This window comes from Peromyscus eremicus, chromosome 1 (assembly GCF_949786415.1).
Source record: "Peromyscus eremicus chromosome 1, PerEre_H2_v1, whole genome shotgun sequence".
Classification (NCBI taxonomy): domain Eukaryota; kingdom Metazoa; phylum Chordata; class Mammalia; order Rodentia; family Cricetidae; genus Peromyscus; species Peromyscus eremicus.
In genome coordinates, this window is record NC_081416.1 from 52,546,972 (window position 1) to 52,563,111 (window position 16,140).

The window sequence follows — 16,140 nt, forward strand, 5'->3', positions numbered from 1 at the left end:
TGGTATAGCTGGATCTTGGGGGAGATGGATTCCCAATTTTCTAAGAAATCGCCATATTGATTTCCAAAGTGGTTGTACAAGCTTGCATTCCCACCAGCAGTGGAGGAGAGTTCCCCTAGCTCCACATCCTCTCCAGCATAAGGTGTCTTCAGTGTTTTTGATCTTAGCCATTCTGACAGGCGTAAGGTGGTATGAGAAAAACAATGACATCATGAGGTTTGCAGACAAATGGATGGATCTAGAAAAAATCATCCTGAGTGAGGTATCCCAGACTCAGAAAGACAAACATGGTATGTACTCACTCATAACAGGATACTAGATGTGGAACAAGGATGACTGGACTGCTACTCACATCACCAGGCAGGCTACCTGGAAAACAGGACCCCAAGAAAGACACAGGGATCGCCCAACGACAGAGAAATGGAATGAGATCTACATGAACAGCCTGGACAGGAGTGGGGGTAGTGAAGGGCGAGGGTCGAGGGAAAGAGAGCTTGGGTGAGTGGGAGATCCCAGCTGGATCAAAAACAGAGAGGGAGAACAAGGAATAGGAGACCATGGTAAATGAAGACCACATGAGAATAGGAAGAAACAAAGTGCTAGAGAGGCCCACAGAAATCCACAAAGATACCCCCACAACAGACTGCTGGCAATGGTCGAGAGACAATCCGAACTGACCTACTCTGGTGATGGGATGGCCAAACACCCTAATTGTCGTGCTAGAAACCTCATCCAACTACTGATGGATCTGGAGGCAGAGATCCATGACTAGGCCCCAGGTGGATCTCTGGGAGTCCAATTAGCGAGAATGAGGAGGGTTTATATGAGAGAGAATTGTTGAGACCAAGGTCGGATAAAGCACAGAGACAAATAGCCAAACAAACGGAAACACATGAAATATGAACCAATGGCTGAGGGGTCACCAACTGGATCAGGCCCTCTGAGTGGGTGAGACAGTTGATTGGCCTGATCTGTTTGGGAGGCATCCAGGCAGTGGGACCGGGTCCTGTGCTCATTGCATGAGTCGGCTGTTTGAAACCTGGGGCCTATGCAGGGTCCCTTGGCTCAGCATGGGAGGAGGGGACTGGACCTACCTGGACTGAGTCCACCAGGTTGATCTCAGTCTGTGGGGAAGGCTTTGCCCTGGAGGAGATTGGAATGGGGGGCGGGCTGGGGGGAAGGTGAGGGGGGCGGGAGGGGGGAGAACAAGGGAATCTGTGGCTGATATGTAGAACTGAATTGAATTGCAAAATAAATAAAAAAAAAAAAAAAAAGAAACCATAACAAGCCTAAAAAAAAAAAAAAAAAAAAAGAAAGAAAGGCATTTGTGCTTGGTCTACACAAGACCATGAGCACTTCACTTTGTCCTTATGTGACACGAGGACAAGCAACTCTGTCAGACAAAACTGAGGATGCTGAATTCACTTGAATTTAAGATGAGCACAAAGTACTTTTATAAAATAATAATCATACATATGAATAGTAAAAGACCGACATTTTCTGACAAGTACTCATTCTTTATTTGAAAACTGTTAGTTCTGTGTTTTGTTTAATAGCTGGTAAAGTACACGAGATTTCAGTGTATTCAGATTACTTAAAAATAATAGATACTTTCAGTGTAACTATATCCAAAGTAATGATGTAGTATATTTACAGTAAAAAAATGTATAATAATTGATTGATGTTCAAATTTTACCATGCACAAATTTATTTTATTTACTAGAGAAAAAAACCCAAAAGCAGAAATTATCAATGAATTCTTACCAGAATGTTCTTGGCCTTTCTATCTATCCCTGCTACTAAGTTTAAATTATCCAGACAGTAACAGAATAAACATTTAAAGATCATATTGCTTCTGTTGTAGTTTGTATTTCTATGAGTAGTTTTGCAAACCAAAAAAAATTCTTTGAAAATTATGGTAACATTGATATTAATAAAAGGCATATAAAGTAAGTTTATATTCACAATTGTTCAATGAAGGAAAATCATGTCCTCAGTTTAAAGCTGTAGGCAGAATGGCCCATTTCTCTCACTGGCTCTTTGGATTCTCTTGCTTTCCATTTAAAAAAGAATTAAGAAGTGCTATGATGCCATCAACAGAGGAGGCATATTTGGTCAGGAAAGACCACAAAATGTTTATAGTAAATATAGTGAGATGAGTCCATACAGAAAAGAGGGAGGACCCTCTGTCAGGCTCTTCCATATCGCTTTATCTTCATAGCACAGCCAACAAAATTATGATGCTGCTATAGCCAGGCGGTGGTGGTGGCACACACCTTTAATCCCAGCACTTGGCAGGCAGAGGCAAGTGGATCTCTTTGAGTTTGAGGCCAGCCTGGTCTACAAAGTGAGTTCCAGAACAGCCAAGGCTACACGGAGAAACCTTGTCAGAAGAAAAAAAAAGGAAAACATTTGATGCTGCTGTCCACATTTTACAGATTAGAAATGAAGGTAGAGAGGTAGAGTTAACTTGCTTTTGTGGCCAGAAAGCACTAGTTGCTAGGAGTAGGACTGCACTTTGAATGACGGAATTAGTGAACAAAATTTATTCAGTGGCCCTTTTTTAGGAAAATAACAAAGTAGGAATAAATGTTTACCTTAACAACAAATTTGGAAAATGTCTACAAGTATCCTTCATGTTGCCATTCTGGGAACTCCATGTAAATGCATATTTGGGTAAGAATGAGCAGACCAACATAATTCCAGGTCTGCATTCTGGAAAGTGTGGGTATAATGTATGCATGAGTCATTTCCCATTGTCCTTGTGAAGGTCTAGACAGTGTAAGATTATATTTATTAATATAACTGAATGAGTGGTAGGTATTAAATTAAAGAATATAATGGTTCAAGGATAAAGTAGTTTAAAAATGACTGCTGGCGAATTATCTCACATCCATCATCTTGAGCAGGTGGCTGTCAGAATCAGCTAGGTGGCTGATCGTGACCAACAAACTCCAAAAGGGCTTAAAGGAACTCAGAAAAGCTGCATGCAAGAATGGAATGAAGAGTTCTGGAGACATCCTAACCATGGAGGTGAGTATAATGGACTTGTTATGACACAAAGAAAACACAAGTTTGACATATACATGAGTTAGTGTCTGAGAGACAATGTGTGGTCACTAAAAAGACTTCATAATGATGTTTCATTCAAAAAGAATTAAAATCACAGTGACAGTGGCACATGCCTTCAATCCCAGCACTTGGGAGGCAGAGGCAGGAGAATCTCTGTGTTTGAGGCCAGCCTAGTCTACAGAGAGAGTTCCAGGATGGTCAGGGCTATGCAGAGAAATCCTATCTTAAAAAAAAGAAAAATTAAAATCACTTCTGTTTTTCTTCATTTTGTTTCTTGAATTCTGTGTGTGTCACTTTTTTGTTAACACAAGGTAAAGTCATCTGGGAAGAGGGACTTGGAAGTGAGAAAATGCCACCATTAGATTGGCCTATAGGCAAGCCTATAGGGCCTTCTCTTGTTTGATGTGGGAGTGCCTAGCCCTCTGTAGGTGGTTGTCACTCCTGAGTAGGCAGTTCTGTGTTATATAAGAAAGCAAGCTGAGAGAACCAAAGAGAGCAAGCAAGTAAGCAACATTCCTCATGGCCTTTTCTTTTCCAAGTTCCTGCCTCGAGTTCCCACCCTGACTTCCCTTCGTGGTACACCATAGGCTAAAAGATGAAATAAACCCTTTCCTTCCCAAGTTGCTTTTGGCACTGTGTTTATCACAGCAATAAAAAGCAAACTGGACAAATTCAATTTTTAGAACCTTTAACACAAATCTTAAAAAGTCTTATTAATAGAAAACACTCAGAGGCAGATATTGAGGAGAATTCTGAAAGATCAGAGAAGCAGAACAAGCCACAGCTAACCTCATCTCGCCAACTTCTCAGCTGATTCTGTTTCCTCAAACTGAAAGCTTCTGAGTCCTCACCCAAATGTATCTCAGCTGAACTGCTACTAAAAGCCTAAAAGCTTAAAAGCCTCTAGCTCCTGGTCCTCATGCCTTATATACCTTTGATTCCTGCCATCAGTTCCTGGTATCAAAGGCGTGTGTCCTTCCCATACAAGATATGAGATCTCAAATGCTGGGATTAAAGGTGTGTGTCACCTTGCCTGGCTGTTTCCAATGTGGCCTTGAACTCAGGGATCTAGAAGGATCTCTGCTTCCCAAGTGATAGGATTAAAGGCGAGACCATTTTCTGGCCTTCTATGTCTGTCTAATGACTGTTCTGTTCTCTGACCCTAAATAAGTTTATTAGGGTGCACAATATATTGGGGGACAAAATATCACTGCAAGAACCATCTCCATAGGATTTGATTTTTTTACTTTTTATTAGAATATATTGGTTATATGTTGTATTGGTTTTCATTTTGACTGCTTCATACATAGTGTATTTTTATCATTTTACATCATGCCAGCTCTATTTGCTTACCCTCACACTTCTGCTTATTCCTTCCCCTTCCCAATTAGTCCCGCTTCTACTTCAATCTCTCTCTCTCTCTCTCTCTCTCTCTCTCTCTCTCTCTCTCTCTCTGAACAAGTAATTTTAATTAAAGTTTCTTACAAAAGCACTGTGAATTGTGAAGATTTAATTACAATGTTTGGGCAACTCAAGACATGGCCACATCACTAAAGAAAATATCTCTCCTTGCAGCAACCATTAACGGATGAACTCCCTATACATCCTCAGGAGGGATTTATGAGCCTTTCCTAATTAGCAATAGCTAACTACTTATAAATATTCAATGAGAGGTAGGGCTTTAAGAACTCCTCTACTCTCCATGAAGGAAGCTGATGGGCTCACTCCCTTGCAGTTTAAAACTCACGGGCCATGATAAGACAAGAAGATAGTACTATACATCACTCTACACTTTCCACTGCCTTTTACCTTCTTTCTTTCCCCACTTTCACAATGTTCCCTGAACTTGGGAAAGAGTGATATAGCTATCCCATTTATGGCTGAATTCTCAGCATTTGACCAGTTATGACCCAGAAGTAACTGCCACCAATTACAGAAAAAGAAGCTTCTCTGACCAAAGCATTGATCTATAGAAATTAAAAATAAAAATACGGAAGCAATTCAATTGGAATACCATCTCTATTTAGCAAAATAACTACAGTAGTTTCCCAATAAGGTCTGTGACATCCATAGTCATGGGCTTTTGATGGAGTTTAAAGCACCAATGTAAATTCCCTCCTGTGAGCAGGCCTCAAATACTGGTTACCACCGTAACAGTGATGTCAGATACACTGTGAATACAACTTGCCAAGCAATGATCAGTCATGCAGCACAAATGTCTACAGCTGAGTAAAATTATGATGACAATTCTCCAGAGCAGCATACATAGCACCTTCTAGAACTATGAAAGCTAGCCTGCAGGGAGGAAGTTTGCAAATTAGTTCTAGCTGATTTCTCTATGTCCTGCAACCAAAGCATGTAGTATACTTAGTAACAGGTCCTTAGCATTGGTTCTGTTGGGAAATTTAAATGAATTTGTGTGATAGTTACTATTGATTGTAAACTTGAAACTATCTAGACTGTCCTAGGAGATACATTCCCAAACATACCCGCCTGTGTTTGACAGTTTTGATTAGGTTAGCCTCTTGGAATAATTGAGCTTGGAATTATCATGATTAGGTTAACTGAAGTAGGAGAACATCCAAAAACTGACAGCAACATTTCCTTGGGCTTGGGTCCCCAATTACATAAAACGACGAAATCTAGCCAAGCATAGACATTCATTACTTTCTGCTTCTCACACGCAAATGCAGTATGGTCAGACACCTCCTCAATTTCCTGCTGCCGTGATTTTCCCATCATAAAAGACTAAACCTCAAACCATGAGTCAAGATAAACCCTTATTTTCTTATCTTTCTTTTGTCAGATTATCTTATCACAGCAATAGGACAAGTAAGTAACACAGAAAATAGTGCCATAACTATAGGTGAGGCTGCACAAGACCAAGTCTTGTGTGTGGGGGTTGGGGAATTCACTAGAGCCAAAGGACCACACAGAATGATGTTCTAGAAATTTGCAGATGGGGTAGGCCAGGCCCACATCTCAACAGGAACAGAAGAATTCACCATATTCAGTGGAATCTCATGAAATCTCATGACCCTTCACTATTCATGGTTTTTTTTTTTTTACCAGAATTCTAATCTGAACTCCGAAGAGAATCATCCATTGAGCTCTGCTTTTAGCATTCTAACATTTCCTTACCCTGTGTCAACACTCTTCCACATCCCTCCAACAAACAACTTAATGTAATATCATCCTCCAACTTCATTCTAGACATGCTACTTGTGGGGGTATAGCATGCCATGATGTGCTTCAAAATAGAATGAACCTCAAATGAAAATAAATACTCTCTGTAAAGAATTAATCCTTCTGAGACTGTTTTTTTTCTTTTGAGGGGGTTTGAGGGTGTGGGGTAACTATGTTACCCTACTGCCTCTGCCTCCCGAGAGCTATGGCTAAAGAAGTACACCACAGTGCCCAGCCTAAGACTATTTTTTTCAGTCATTAAAAAATCAGAATTTCCCCTTCTGTGTTAGCATGTATATTGGTGTTACTTTTGTTCATATTTTGATGAAGCAGCCATGCTGATGGAACTTCATGAATGTAGTTTCTCTAACATATCTAGAAGACAAAAATCTTACAGAAAGTTTTCTGTTTCTCTTGTTCTTACAACCTTTCCACCAATGGAAAGGGGAAACTCCATGAAGCCCCAACCATAGACAAAGAATTGCAGCGATTAAGGAAGGCTGGGAGCAACAGAAATCCCATGAGGAAGAGGCCCAAATTGGTTATCTAATGCCAAGTGATCATCCCTTTATTTAGGGGTGTGTGTGTGTATGTGTGTGTGTGTGTGTGTGTGTGTGTGTGTGTGTGTGTGTGTAACAGTAATTAAATAAATAGAGGCCATATATTTGAGAGAAAGCAGGGTGGGTGGCATAGGGTAGATGGATGGAAGAAAAGAAAGGATGAAAATTATGTAATTACATTTTTATTTAAATTTTTTTAAATATCAGTGAAGCATCAGGCTCAGATGTCAAGTCATACAAATACATCTGCTGTGTGTGGAATGGGGGACCATATTCTAAATAACTCTTCACTTTTTTCCTTTCTAATCTGGATTTCTAACCTTTATCTGTCTTTCAATAATCTACATACAACTATAGTATCCTGTTTAACATGTCCTCACTGTAGAAATGCCTGAGTTTCCTTTCACTACTGGGCTTACATTTCTCACCACTTCTATGCCTGCCATTATTTTCTTGGTTTCTGTATATTGCTCAGTAGACAGAAACAATAATTATTGATCTAGTCTTCTGTAGGTTACCAGAACACTTACAATGTTTATCATTTTTTGACAACAGTTTGTTGATGTTGTTGAAGGTTGTGAGAAACACCATGAAAGAGGAACTGGGGGTGGCACAGACAAAGCATTCCCCGTTGGATGTGTTCCGAACACCCAACCTACGTAAGCGGATCTGTCTCATGTCCTTTGTGAGGTAGGCTTCACACAGATACTCTGAAAATGGTGTAGTGGTGGCTCCTGCTTTTAATCCCATACTCAGGAGGCAGATTTAGGCAGATCTCTATGAATTTGAACCCAGCCTGGTCTATACAGAGTTCAAGGCCAGCCAAGGCTACATATTGAATCTTGTCTAAAAAAACAGTACAGATATTTATCTTCTTATTAACAGACTCATAGAGAAATGATGAGGAATTTCTATACTGGGGGGATCCAAGGGTTTAGATTATGCTAACACAGAGTTAACTGTGTTGTGAGGAGTGTTTATCCAATTACTCTGACAAGTTCAGTACCAGAAACTGTTGCTTAGAACTTCAGTCAAGGAAAAACTTGGAATATAAGCTTCCTCATTTGTCTGTTTCCATATCAAAGGAGATAAGACTTCAAATATCAACTACATGAGGGTATACATATCAATGGGTACACACAGATATAAAGTTATAACTTTCATTCAGATCAAGCTTTAAGAAAAACTCTAAAACCCTGGATGGAACTAGCTTGTATTCCAAGATTTCTTAACCCCTTAAAAAATTTTAACAGTGATAATTTTTTCCTTCATCATAGAATATTTTTATAATTACAAAATGATCTCTCACTTGTAAATTTTCCAGAAAATAGATGCCTCAATATTTTAACAAGTAAAATGAGCTGCCTGAAGTAATTACATTATTATGTGTTGAGCAACTACTCCAAACCGTATGATGTGACTTTTCTCTTTTTTTCTCCACAGATTTGTGTCATTGATATCTGTTTCGGGACTGCTTATCCACCTCCAATACCTGAGCAGTAATGTGTTCCTACTGCAATGTCTTTATGGTATGCTGTCCATCCCAGCCAATGTTCTTGGAAAATTTTCAATGAACCACATTGGCCGCAGAACAACCCAAATGATTTTCATGTCTCTGTTGGGAATCTCCATTTTGGCCACCATATTTTTGCCTCAAGGTAAGAAAAGGACACATGATTACCAGAGAAAATACAGCCATCCTTTTTCTCAGGATTTGCCAGATTCTACCTATAAGAAATTGGGGATAGGAGCATCCTGTGGATTTGCGGTAAGCTGTCCAGGCATTTATAACACGTTATTCTATTATTCTAGGATAACAGCCAAAATTTCAGTAAAATTAGGTTCAGATAGTTGTCTTTATTGCATGCAATAAGTGTCTGCTACATTTATTCCCAAATGTGTTTAGGTCAACAATGAATCAGTCTCAGATTTACAGCTGATCTCAACTAGGTAACACACCTACAGAGCCTATTCAGATGCATAGCTTTGTTTCTTGTAAAAATGAAGCTCAGAACTTCCTTTCCCAAACTGGCCAAATGGCATTACAGAGCAATTGACTCAGAACAAAGGGTCTTTTGCATAACCAGGTACAGTAAAGATGGAGTAGAATTCCTGGTCTGGGTGGAGTCACATGGCCAGAGGAGAGAGGATCAAGGCAGAGTTTTTGTAGTGAATGGGTTGGCCCAAGGAGAAAGCAGTGAGGATAAGTTTTTAAGGAGTGTAGGTGGATTTGAGTCAGGTCAAGAGAGGAGAGGAAGGAACAATGCAGGACTAAGGAGCAGAGGAGGATGAGGTCAAGAGCATAAGAGCTTAGTTATTACTAGGGCTATGAGAGGACAGAAGAAGAAAGGACAGAGAGGAACTGAGTGTCAGAACAGAACTGAATCTATATAGATAGAATTTTGTCTTAAAGAAATAAAGTGGACAGACAAAAGAGCCCAGTGTACTTAGGTTCTTTTCCCTCAGATTATCCCATCACTAACCATAGTGTCTTCCCCAGGACTCAGGGGAGAAATTTCTCAGGGCAAGTCCCTAGAGAAATTCCAATACTTCATAGCATTTATGTAGGTTAAGAACTTACAATTCTGACCAAAACACACTGTTCCTTCCTCTGTCCCACAGGTTCTCATTACTTTAGCTTCAATGACAATTTATTTCCTGAATATATGTATCTACTCATAACTCACATTGTATCACCATGAATCCAACCCTGGGTTGGAGAGTTGTCTCAGGAAAAGAAACATCACTTGCACTTGTTCAAAGAAGTAGGAATGGACTAAGTCACAGGACTGTTAAAAATGATTTCATTGAGTTAAATGAGTGTATGTCAGGAGGACGTTGAGGGGGTCACCAAGCTTTGCTGAAACCCAGGACTCTGGCATGTTTCATAAAATCCCAAAACAGCAGTGGTGATTCTTGAATGTCAGCAGTGATGTCAGTTTTCTTCCTTGCCTCAAGAAACACTCCAATTTGTAAAGCTTTCATGGCCCTTTTTTAAAATTTAGTTATTTTATTTTGTGTGTATGAGTATTTTGCCTGCATACATGTATGTACACCACATGTGTGACTGGTGTACACAGATGCCAGAGAGGGCATTGGATCCATTGGAAACTGGAATACAGATAGTTGTGAGAAAGAGTCAAACCCTCGTGAGACTTTTTAAATTGAGTGGAAATTGACCCTGTGAATTATTTTACAACTTTGACAGGTTTTCCCAGCAAGAGTCCTTATCCTTGAGTCCTCAGGCACTATTCCAAATCAAGCCAGACCCCAGCTTGCCCACCACTGTAGGCCTTCTGTCCTTCCACTCTTCTGTAATATTGTACACAGGCCATGGATTTTAAATATTGTGTGTATCTGAATGAGTTGACAGTCCTCCATAATTTCCTTCATGACAGCCCTACATTCTGTCTGAAGGATTGCTGAGGCCCTAGAGAGAAAAGGTGAATGTGATTTCCTTCCACAGCTACATGCTCTCCACTTCTTAAGCAAATAGGAGACACTGCATCCACTTTTTTTCAGAAGCTTGTCTTCATTGTAAACCAATATATGCAAACAGGTCACCTTTCTCAGCTTGTAGCCACTGAAAATTTACACATCTCTGCATTCTCCCTCTACTAAATTTTAGGTCTATACAAATTTCCAACAAAATTATATTCCATTTTTGATTGGGGAGCTGAAAAGTTCTACACTTAGATTCATGTGTCTGTCCCACCTGACTGTCACCTGTCTTCCTCTCTAGAAATGCAGACCCTGCGAACAATTTTGACAACACTGGGAGGAGCAATTTCTTCTGCCTCTTTAACGAGCACTCTTGTGCATGCAAATGAGCTAGTCCCCACCATAACCAGGTAAGACTCAAATTCAGAGCAGATTGTTTTCTCAGTTCATTCACTGTTCCTGAAAGGACAAGAACAAAGAAAAACTGCTGGGTAACTTTAGCAACCAATTGTGGTAACAGGAATGGCCACAGTGTCCTGAAAGTTTATATTTTGTCAGATAGATTCAAGTCCAACATACCTTAACCAGCATCTCCTATACAATTTGGCACCACCTGGAAGAATGCAGCTACCAAGAGACACACAACTCTTTTAATGTTTTATTTTGGATTGGTCTTTCATTGTATGTATTTTTATTTTTTTATGATTTCATGCAGGTATGAGGACATTCACTTCCCATTGTCTTCAATCTTCTCTCTCTGCCCACTCTTGCTAACTCCTTCTTCCACACTTCTACCTCCTATACTCATGTCTTTTTTTATTAGCTGCATGTCTTTAAACTAGTGTAGAAAATTTGGGTTCCAATATAACATTTTCAGATACTATCATTTTATCTATCTAACTCCCCTGTCACTCCATCCCCACTTACATTCCCAGTCCGATCCTCAGTAACCCCTTTTTCTTTCATGTCACATACATACTATATATAAATCCTTCTCTCCACTTAAGACCTCCTCCTGACCACTTATGATCATTTATTTCTAGTTTCATACTCCATACCCAGACCTCCACCCATATGTACACATACATGTAAACTAAAGAGTAGTTTACACATATGACAGAACACATGTAGTATTTATGCTCCATAGCATGATATATTGTAAGTGATACACAAGTGTCTTAACACTCTGACCTTGACAAAAAGATAACACCAAACAAAACAGAAATTTGAAAGTTACCAGCATCCTTAAATCAATTACACTGCTCATTGACTTGTAGTTAATGTGAGAGATGAGGTCATAAAATCTGTGTGTGAATTTGCTAGATTACTTCTGATTTATACTTTATGCTCCAAGGGCAACTGCTTTAGGAGTCATTGGAATTGCTGGTAGTGCTGGAGCAGCCCTGGCTCCCCTCTTTATGATCCTCACGATGTACTCTGCTTCCTTGCCCTGGATCATCTATGGGGTCCTCCCCATCATCAGTGGCCTTGTTGCCCTTCTCCTTCCTGAGACCAAGAATCAGCCTCTGCCTGACTCCATCCAAGATGTGGAAAATGAGTGAGTAACACCTTTCCCTTTCCCTTAGGGTACTTGTGTGCCAGTGGTCTGTGATGAGGAAGGTGAATGGGAATTCAGGGTGAGTTTCTCCCTGGCAAGTGACAACTAGGCATTTTCACATATGGTCATTGGCATTGGCACTGAGACATTTTGTACATCCCTTTATATAGGGATTTCAAATGTATTTCGAAACTCTACATCACAAGAATCAGTTCTGACCAGGTGGTGCTAGAAGATTTTATGATAAATAGTACAAGTTCATATGTCCTCTGTTTTACTCTGACCCAATATGAAACACATATCCTGACAAGTTCATGTACCTTCTGTCTTCTTGGCCCCATTATGAAGCACATATCTTTTAAAATACTTCACAATCACACACAAATATAAATAGCATTTCATCCCTCAGACCAGTGAGGGCTGGTAAGCTTTCTAAAGTTAATAGTCTCTACACACTTGGGATGTGACAGTCATTACCTAACTTAGAGACTATATACAAGACTGAAGAACTGGCACCCATGACAGTGTATCTGAGGGAAGGACTCTTGTTTGCTGTGAGTATTGGTTCCACTAGGAATAAAAAGCTCATGTCAGAGAAGAATGGAATAGTCAATAAAATGATCACAAAAAGAAAAGGGAAGGATTATAAAACTTGCTTTGAAACATGCTTCCCATGCTTTCTCCCAAAACCCATTTGAGAATGCATAGATAACCAAGGTGGGAGGAATCAGAGTTGCCTCACAGAGCTTCCCAGGGAGTTCAGTCTTTTATTCACAAGATTTATTCCAATCTTTTGAGAAGAACTGTGGCTTTTCCCAAAGCTGATGGGTAAAGGATGAAGTTGCTCTAAAGAACGCAGGGATATCCCTCTTCTCTGTGTCTTTTCCCATTTTGTTTTCGTTTATGTTGTTTGCTGTATTTGTTCCAGGAGGAAAAGCTCAAAAGAGGCAAAGAAGGATGCTGTTGCCAAAGTGACACCACTTTAAAGAATTCCAACAACTGACCTCTGATCAAGGAAAAAAAATGAAGAAAAATATCATCACAATACAATACTCTAGGATTGTTCTTAATTGTTAGCAAAATTTTTCCATATAAGCCATATGTTGAAATAGTGAGTTAAATTAAAATTAATGTACCAGTTATCCATATATAAAATAACTATAATAAATCACATCAAGGGGCTGGAGAGATGGCTCAGAGGTTAAGAGCACTGACTGCTCTTCCAGAGGTCCTGAGTTCAATTCCCAGCAACCACATGGTGGCTCACAACCATCTGTAATGAGATCTGGTGCCCTCTTGTGGCCTGCAGTCATACATGCTGTATACATAAATAAATAAATAAACAAATAAATAAATAAACAAACAAACAAATAAATAAATAAATAAATCTTTTTAAAAAATTAAAAACAAAAATAAATAAATCACAGCAAGAAATTCGAAGAAAATCATAATATATTGAAGAAATCCTGGGCCAAAATTTCTATAGTCTGCTGTGGGATGGTCTGTATGTCAAATGTGTTGCTGATTGGTCAATAAATAAATCACTGATTGTCCAGTGGCCAGGCAGGAAGTATAGGCGGGACTAACAGAGAGGAGAATTGAGAGAACAGGAAGCTGGGTGAGAGAGACACTGCCAGCCACCACCATGACAAGCCGCATGTGAAGATCCCGGTAAGCCACGAGCCACGTGGCATGGTATAGATTTATAGAAATGGATTAATTTAAGATATAAGAACAGTTAACAAGAAGCCTGCCACGGACATACAGTTTGTAAGCAATATAAGTCTCTGTGTTTATTTGGTTGGGTCTGAGTGGATGTGGGACTGGCGGGTGTCAGAGATTTGTCCTGACTGTGGGCCAGTCAGGAAAACTCTAGCTACAAAAGTCAGTGATACTGGTCAAGTTTTAGGATAGAATGTGGATCAGTGATGTATTGCATTTCCATGGAATTGAAACCTTTCCTCTAAGTCTTGGAGTCTAAGAGGGAAGGGGAAATCTCATAAGGCTCACTAAGTTATAAAAAAAAAAAAAAAGGTCATATGTCTGGTAAAACCAAAATTTGAAGATTCTGTAAGGCATTTATCTAGCTTTATGAAAGGAGTAAATAGTATTATGGAAGGAGACTAAGCAGCCAAGCTTCAAAGGAGGTATTATTTGACTATTGAGCTGGCCAGAAGCTGTGCAGAGAGCCCCAGGTAACAATTTTTATAAGGTGTTAGGGGGCTTTTCAGTGATGTAGCTGCTCTTTTGAGTCATCACTGCCCTTATAACTAACCCCTCATCCAAATTCCTCTTAGTAACCTCAAGAAAATCTACTGGTTCACCAAGTTGGGCTTTGATGCAACTACTTTGTTCTGTCATGGGTTCTCTTTCTGAGGAGAGTACACTGTGTATGTTGTGTTTCCCTAAGAAAAGTCCGTCATATAATGGTCAGCCATCTTCCCATTGCTGTAATGAGATATCTGAGGAAAATTAACATAAGGAAGAAAGATTTATGGTGGTTCCTGTATCACTGGCTTCATTCCCATGGCCACTTTAGTCTACTACTTCAGTGCCTGTGTGAGGCAGCACATGATGGGAAAAGGGTGTGCTGAAGGGAAGCTGCCCATTTCATGGCAGCTGAGAAGGCAGGTGTGGGGAGAGAGACAGACAGACAGAAACAGGGAGACAGAGAATACAGAGAGAGACAGAGGCAGAGAGAGACAGAAAGGCAGAGACGGGGAGAGAGAAGAGGAGAAGTGGAAAGGAGAAAAGAAGTGAGGTATTTCCACAAACAAAACACCCTTCAAATCATACCCTATTAATCTACTCCCTCCATGAAGGAGCCTCCTGCACATTATTAGTTCTTTTGAAATAATACTAACATTTTCAACTGATGAGACTTTGGTGGACACTCTAGAACTAAGCTGTACCAGGAAGGTGGACTATGGCTTCTTTCAGAATTCATGGGGAAATAATTGGTGGAATAAGCATAATTGATAGGGTGGGGTAGAAAAGAATAATTGATAATACCAGACTTGGGAATTACTTAAAATACATTTTAAGTTTATATAAAGATTAGCAATAATAGTGTAGACACTGCTAAGTGTTGCAGCATTGAAAAATGTATAATAATGTACAAAACTAAGAGTGAGAAACAGGTATTTTGCCTGAGTTTCAGTAGATTCCAGCTGTGACTGCTTTGTCAATTGCCTTGTCCTTAGGCGAAGCAGAGCAGACAGTCTGTGGTATAGCTAAGTTGCTAACTTCATGACTGTAACAAAATAAAAAACAGTAAGGGACCAAGTTCCCGGTAACATCAGTGCCAAAATTTACTCCAAGGCATCATCCTGTTTCCACCACCTCCCAAAAGTGCCACCTGCTAGCAAAACCCACGACCCGATGTGTAACAATCTGGCCCTTAGCAGCCATTGCATGTTTGTCCTGGCTCATTTTGTGTCAACTTGACACAAGCTAGAGTCAACAGAGGGGAGGGAGCCTCACTTGAGAAAATGCCTCCATGAGTTCCAGCTGTAAGGCATTTCCTCAGTTAGCGATCAATGGAGGGCAGGGTCCAGCCCATTGTGGATGGTGACATCCTTGGGCTGTTGGTCCTGGGTTCTATAAAAAGGTGGGCTGAGCAAGTCAGAGGAAGCAAGTCAGTAAGCAGCACACCTCCATGGCCTCTGCATCAGCTCCTGAATCCAGGTTCCCGCCCTGCTTGAGTTCCTGTTCTGACTTCCTCCAATGATGGACTATGATCTGGAAGTATAAGTAAATAAACACTTTCCTCCCAAACTTGCTTTTTGGTCTTGGTGTTTCATCACAGCAATAGAAACCCTGACCAAGACAATGTTCATCTCACAAGGCTAAATGTATTTGTTCTACTACAGTGTCCCCACAGCTCTTAACTTTCCCATCATTTCTCTAAAATTCAATTTTAAAGACTTCTATGAAATACAGTGTAAACCCTTAGATGCATTTCTCTGTGGCAACTAAAAATAAATAAAATCAATGTGATAGTTTTTCTGCAAGTGTTATAATTTCATTTTCTTCAAAGCTGACTAAATATCCATTGTGTATATACACACCACATTTTCTTTTTTCTAGATTTATTTTATGTGTGGGTGCTTTGCCTGCATGCATTCATTCCTGGTGTCTGTTGAGATCAGAAGGAGGTATCAGATTCCCTGAAACTGAAGTTGTGGATGATTATACATGACCGTGTGAGTGCTAGGAACTAAGCCTAGATCCTTTGGAAAATCAACAAGTGCTATTAATCACTGAGTGATCTCTCCAGCCCCCATATTTTCTTGTTCCACTCAGCTGTCAACTGGCATCTAG

The 16,140-nt window shown here is 39.9% G+C and overlaps 1 protein-coding gene across 1 annotated transcript in view; it reads left to right on the plus strand.

Moving 5' to 3' along the window:
• Nucleotides 1-13,016, plus strand: part of LOC131897662 (solute carrier family 22 member 19-like) — a 28,392-nt gene extending 15,376 nt beyond the window's left edge. The window contains exons 5-10 of the mRNA XM_059248630.1: nt 2,910-3,033; nt 7,393-7,508; nt 8,262-8,476; nt 10,561-10,669; nt 11,614-11,817; nt 12,746-13,016. Coding sequence (XP_059104613.1) covers nt 2,910-3,033; nt 7,393-7,508; nt 8,262-8,476; nt 10,561-10,669; nt 11,614-11,817; nt 12,746-12,803 — 826 coding nt within the window. The 3' untranslated portion in view covers nt 12,804-13,016. The remainder of the gene's footprint in view (nt 1-2,909; nt 3,034-7,392; nt 7,509-8,261; nt 8,477-10,560; nt 10,670-11,613; nt 11,818-12,745) is intronic.
• Nucleotides 13,017-16,140: the final 3,124 nt, after the last annotated feature.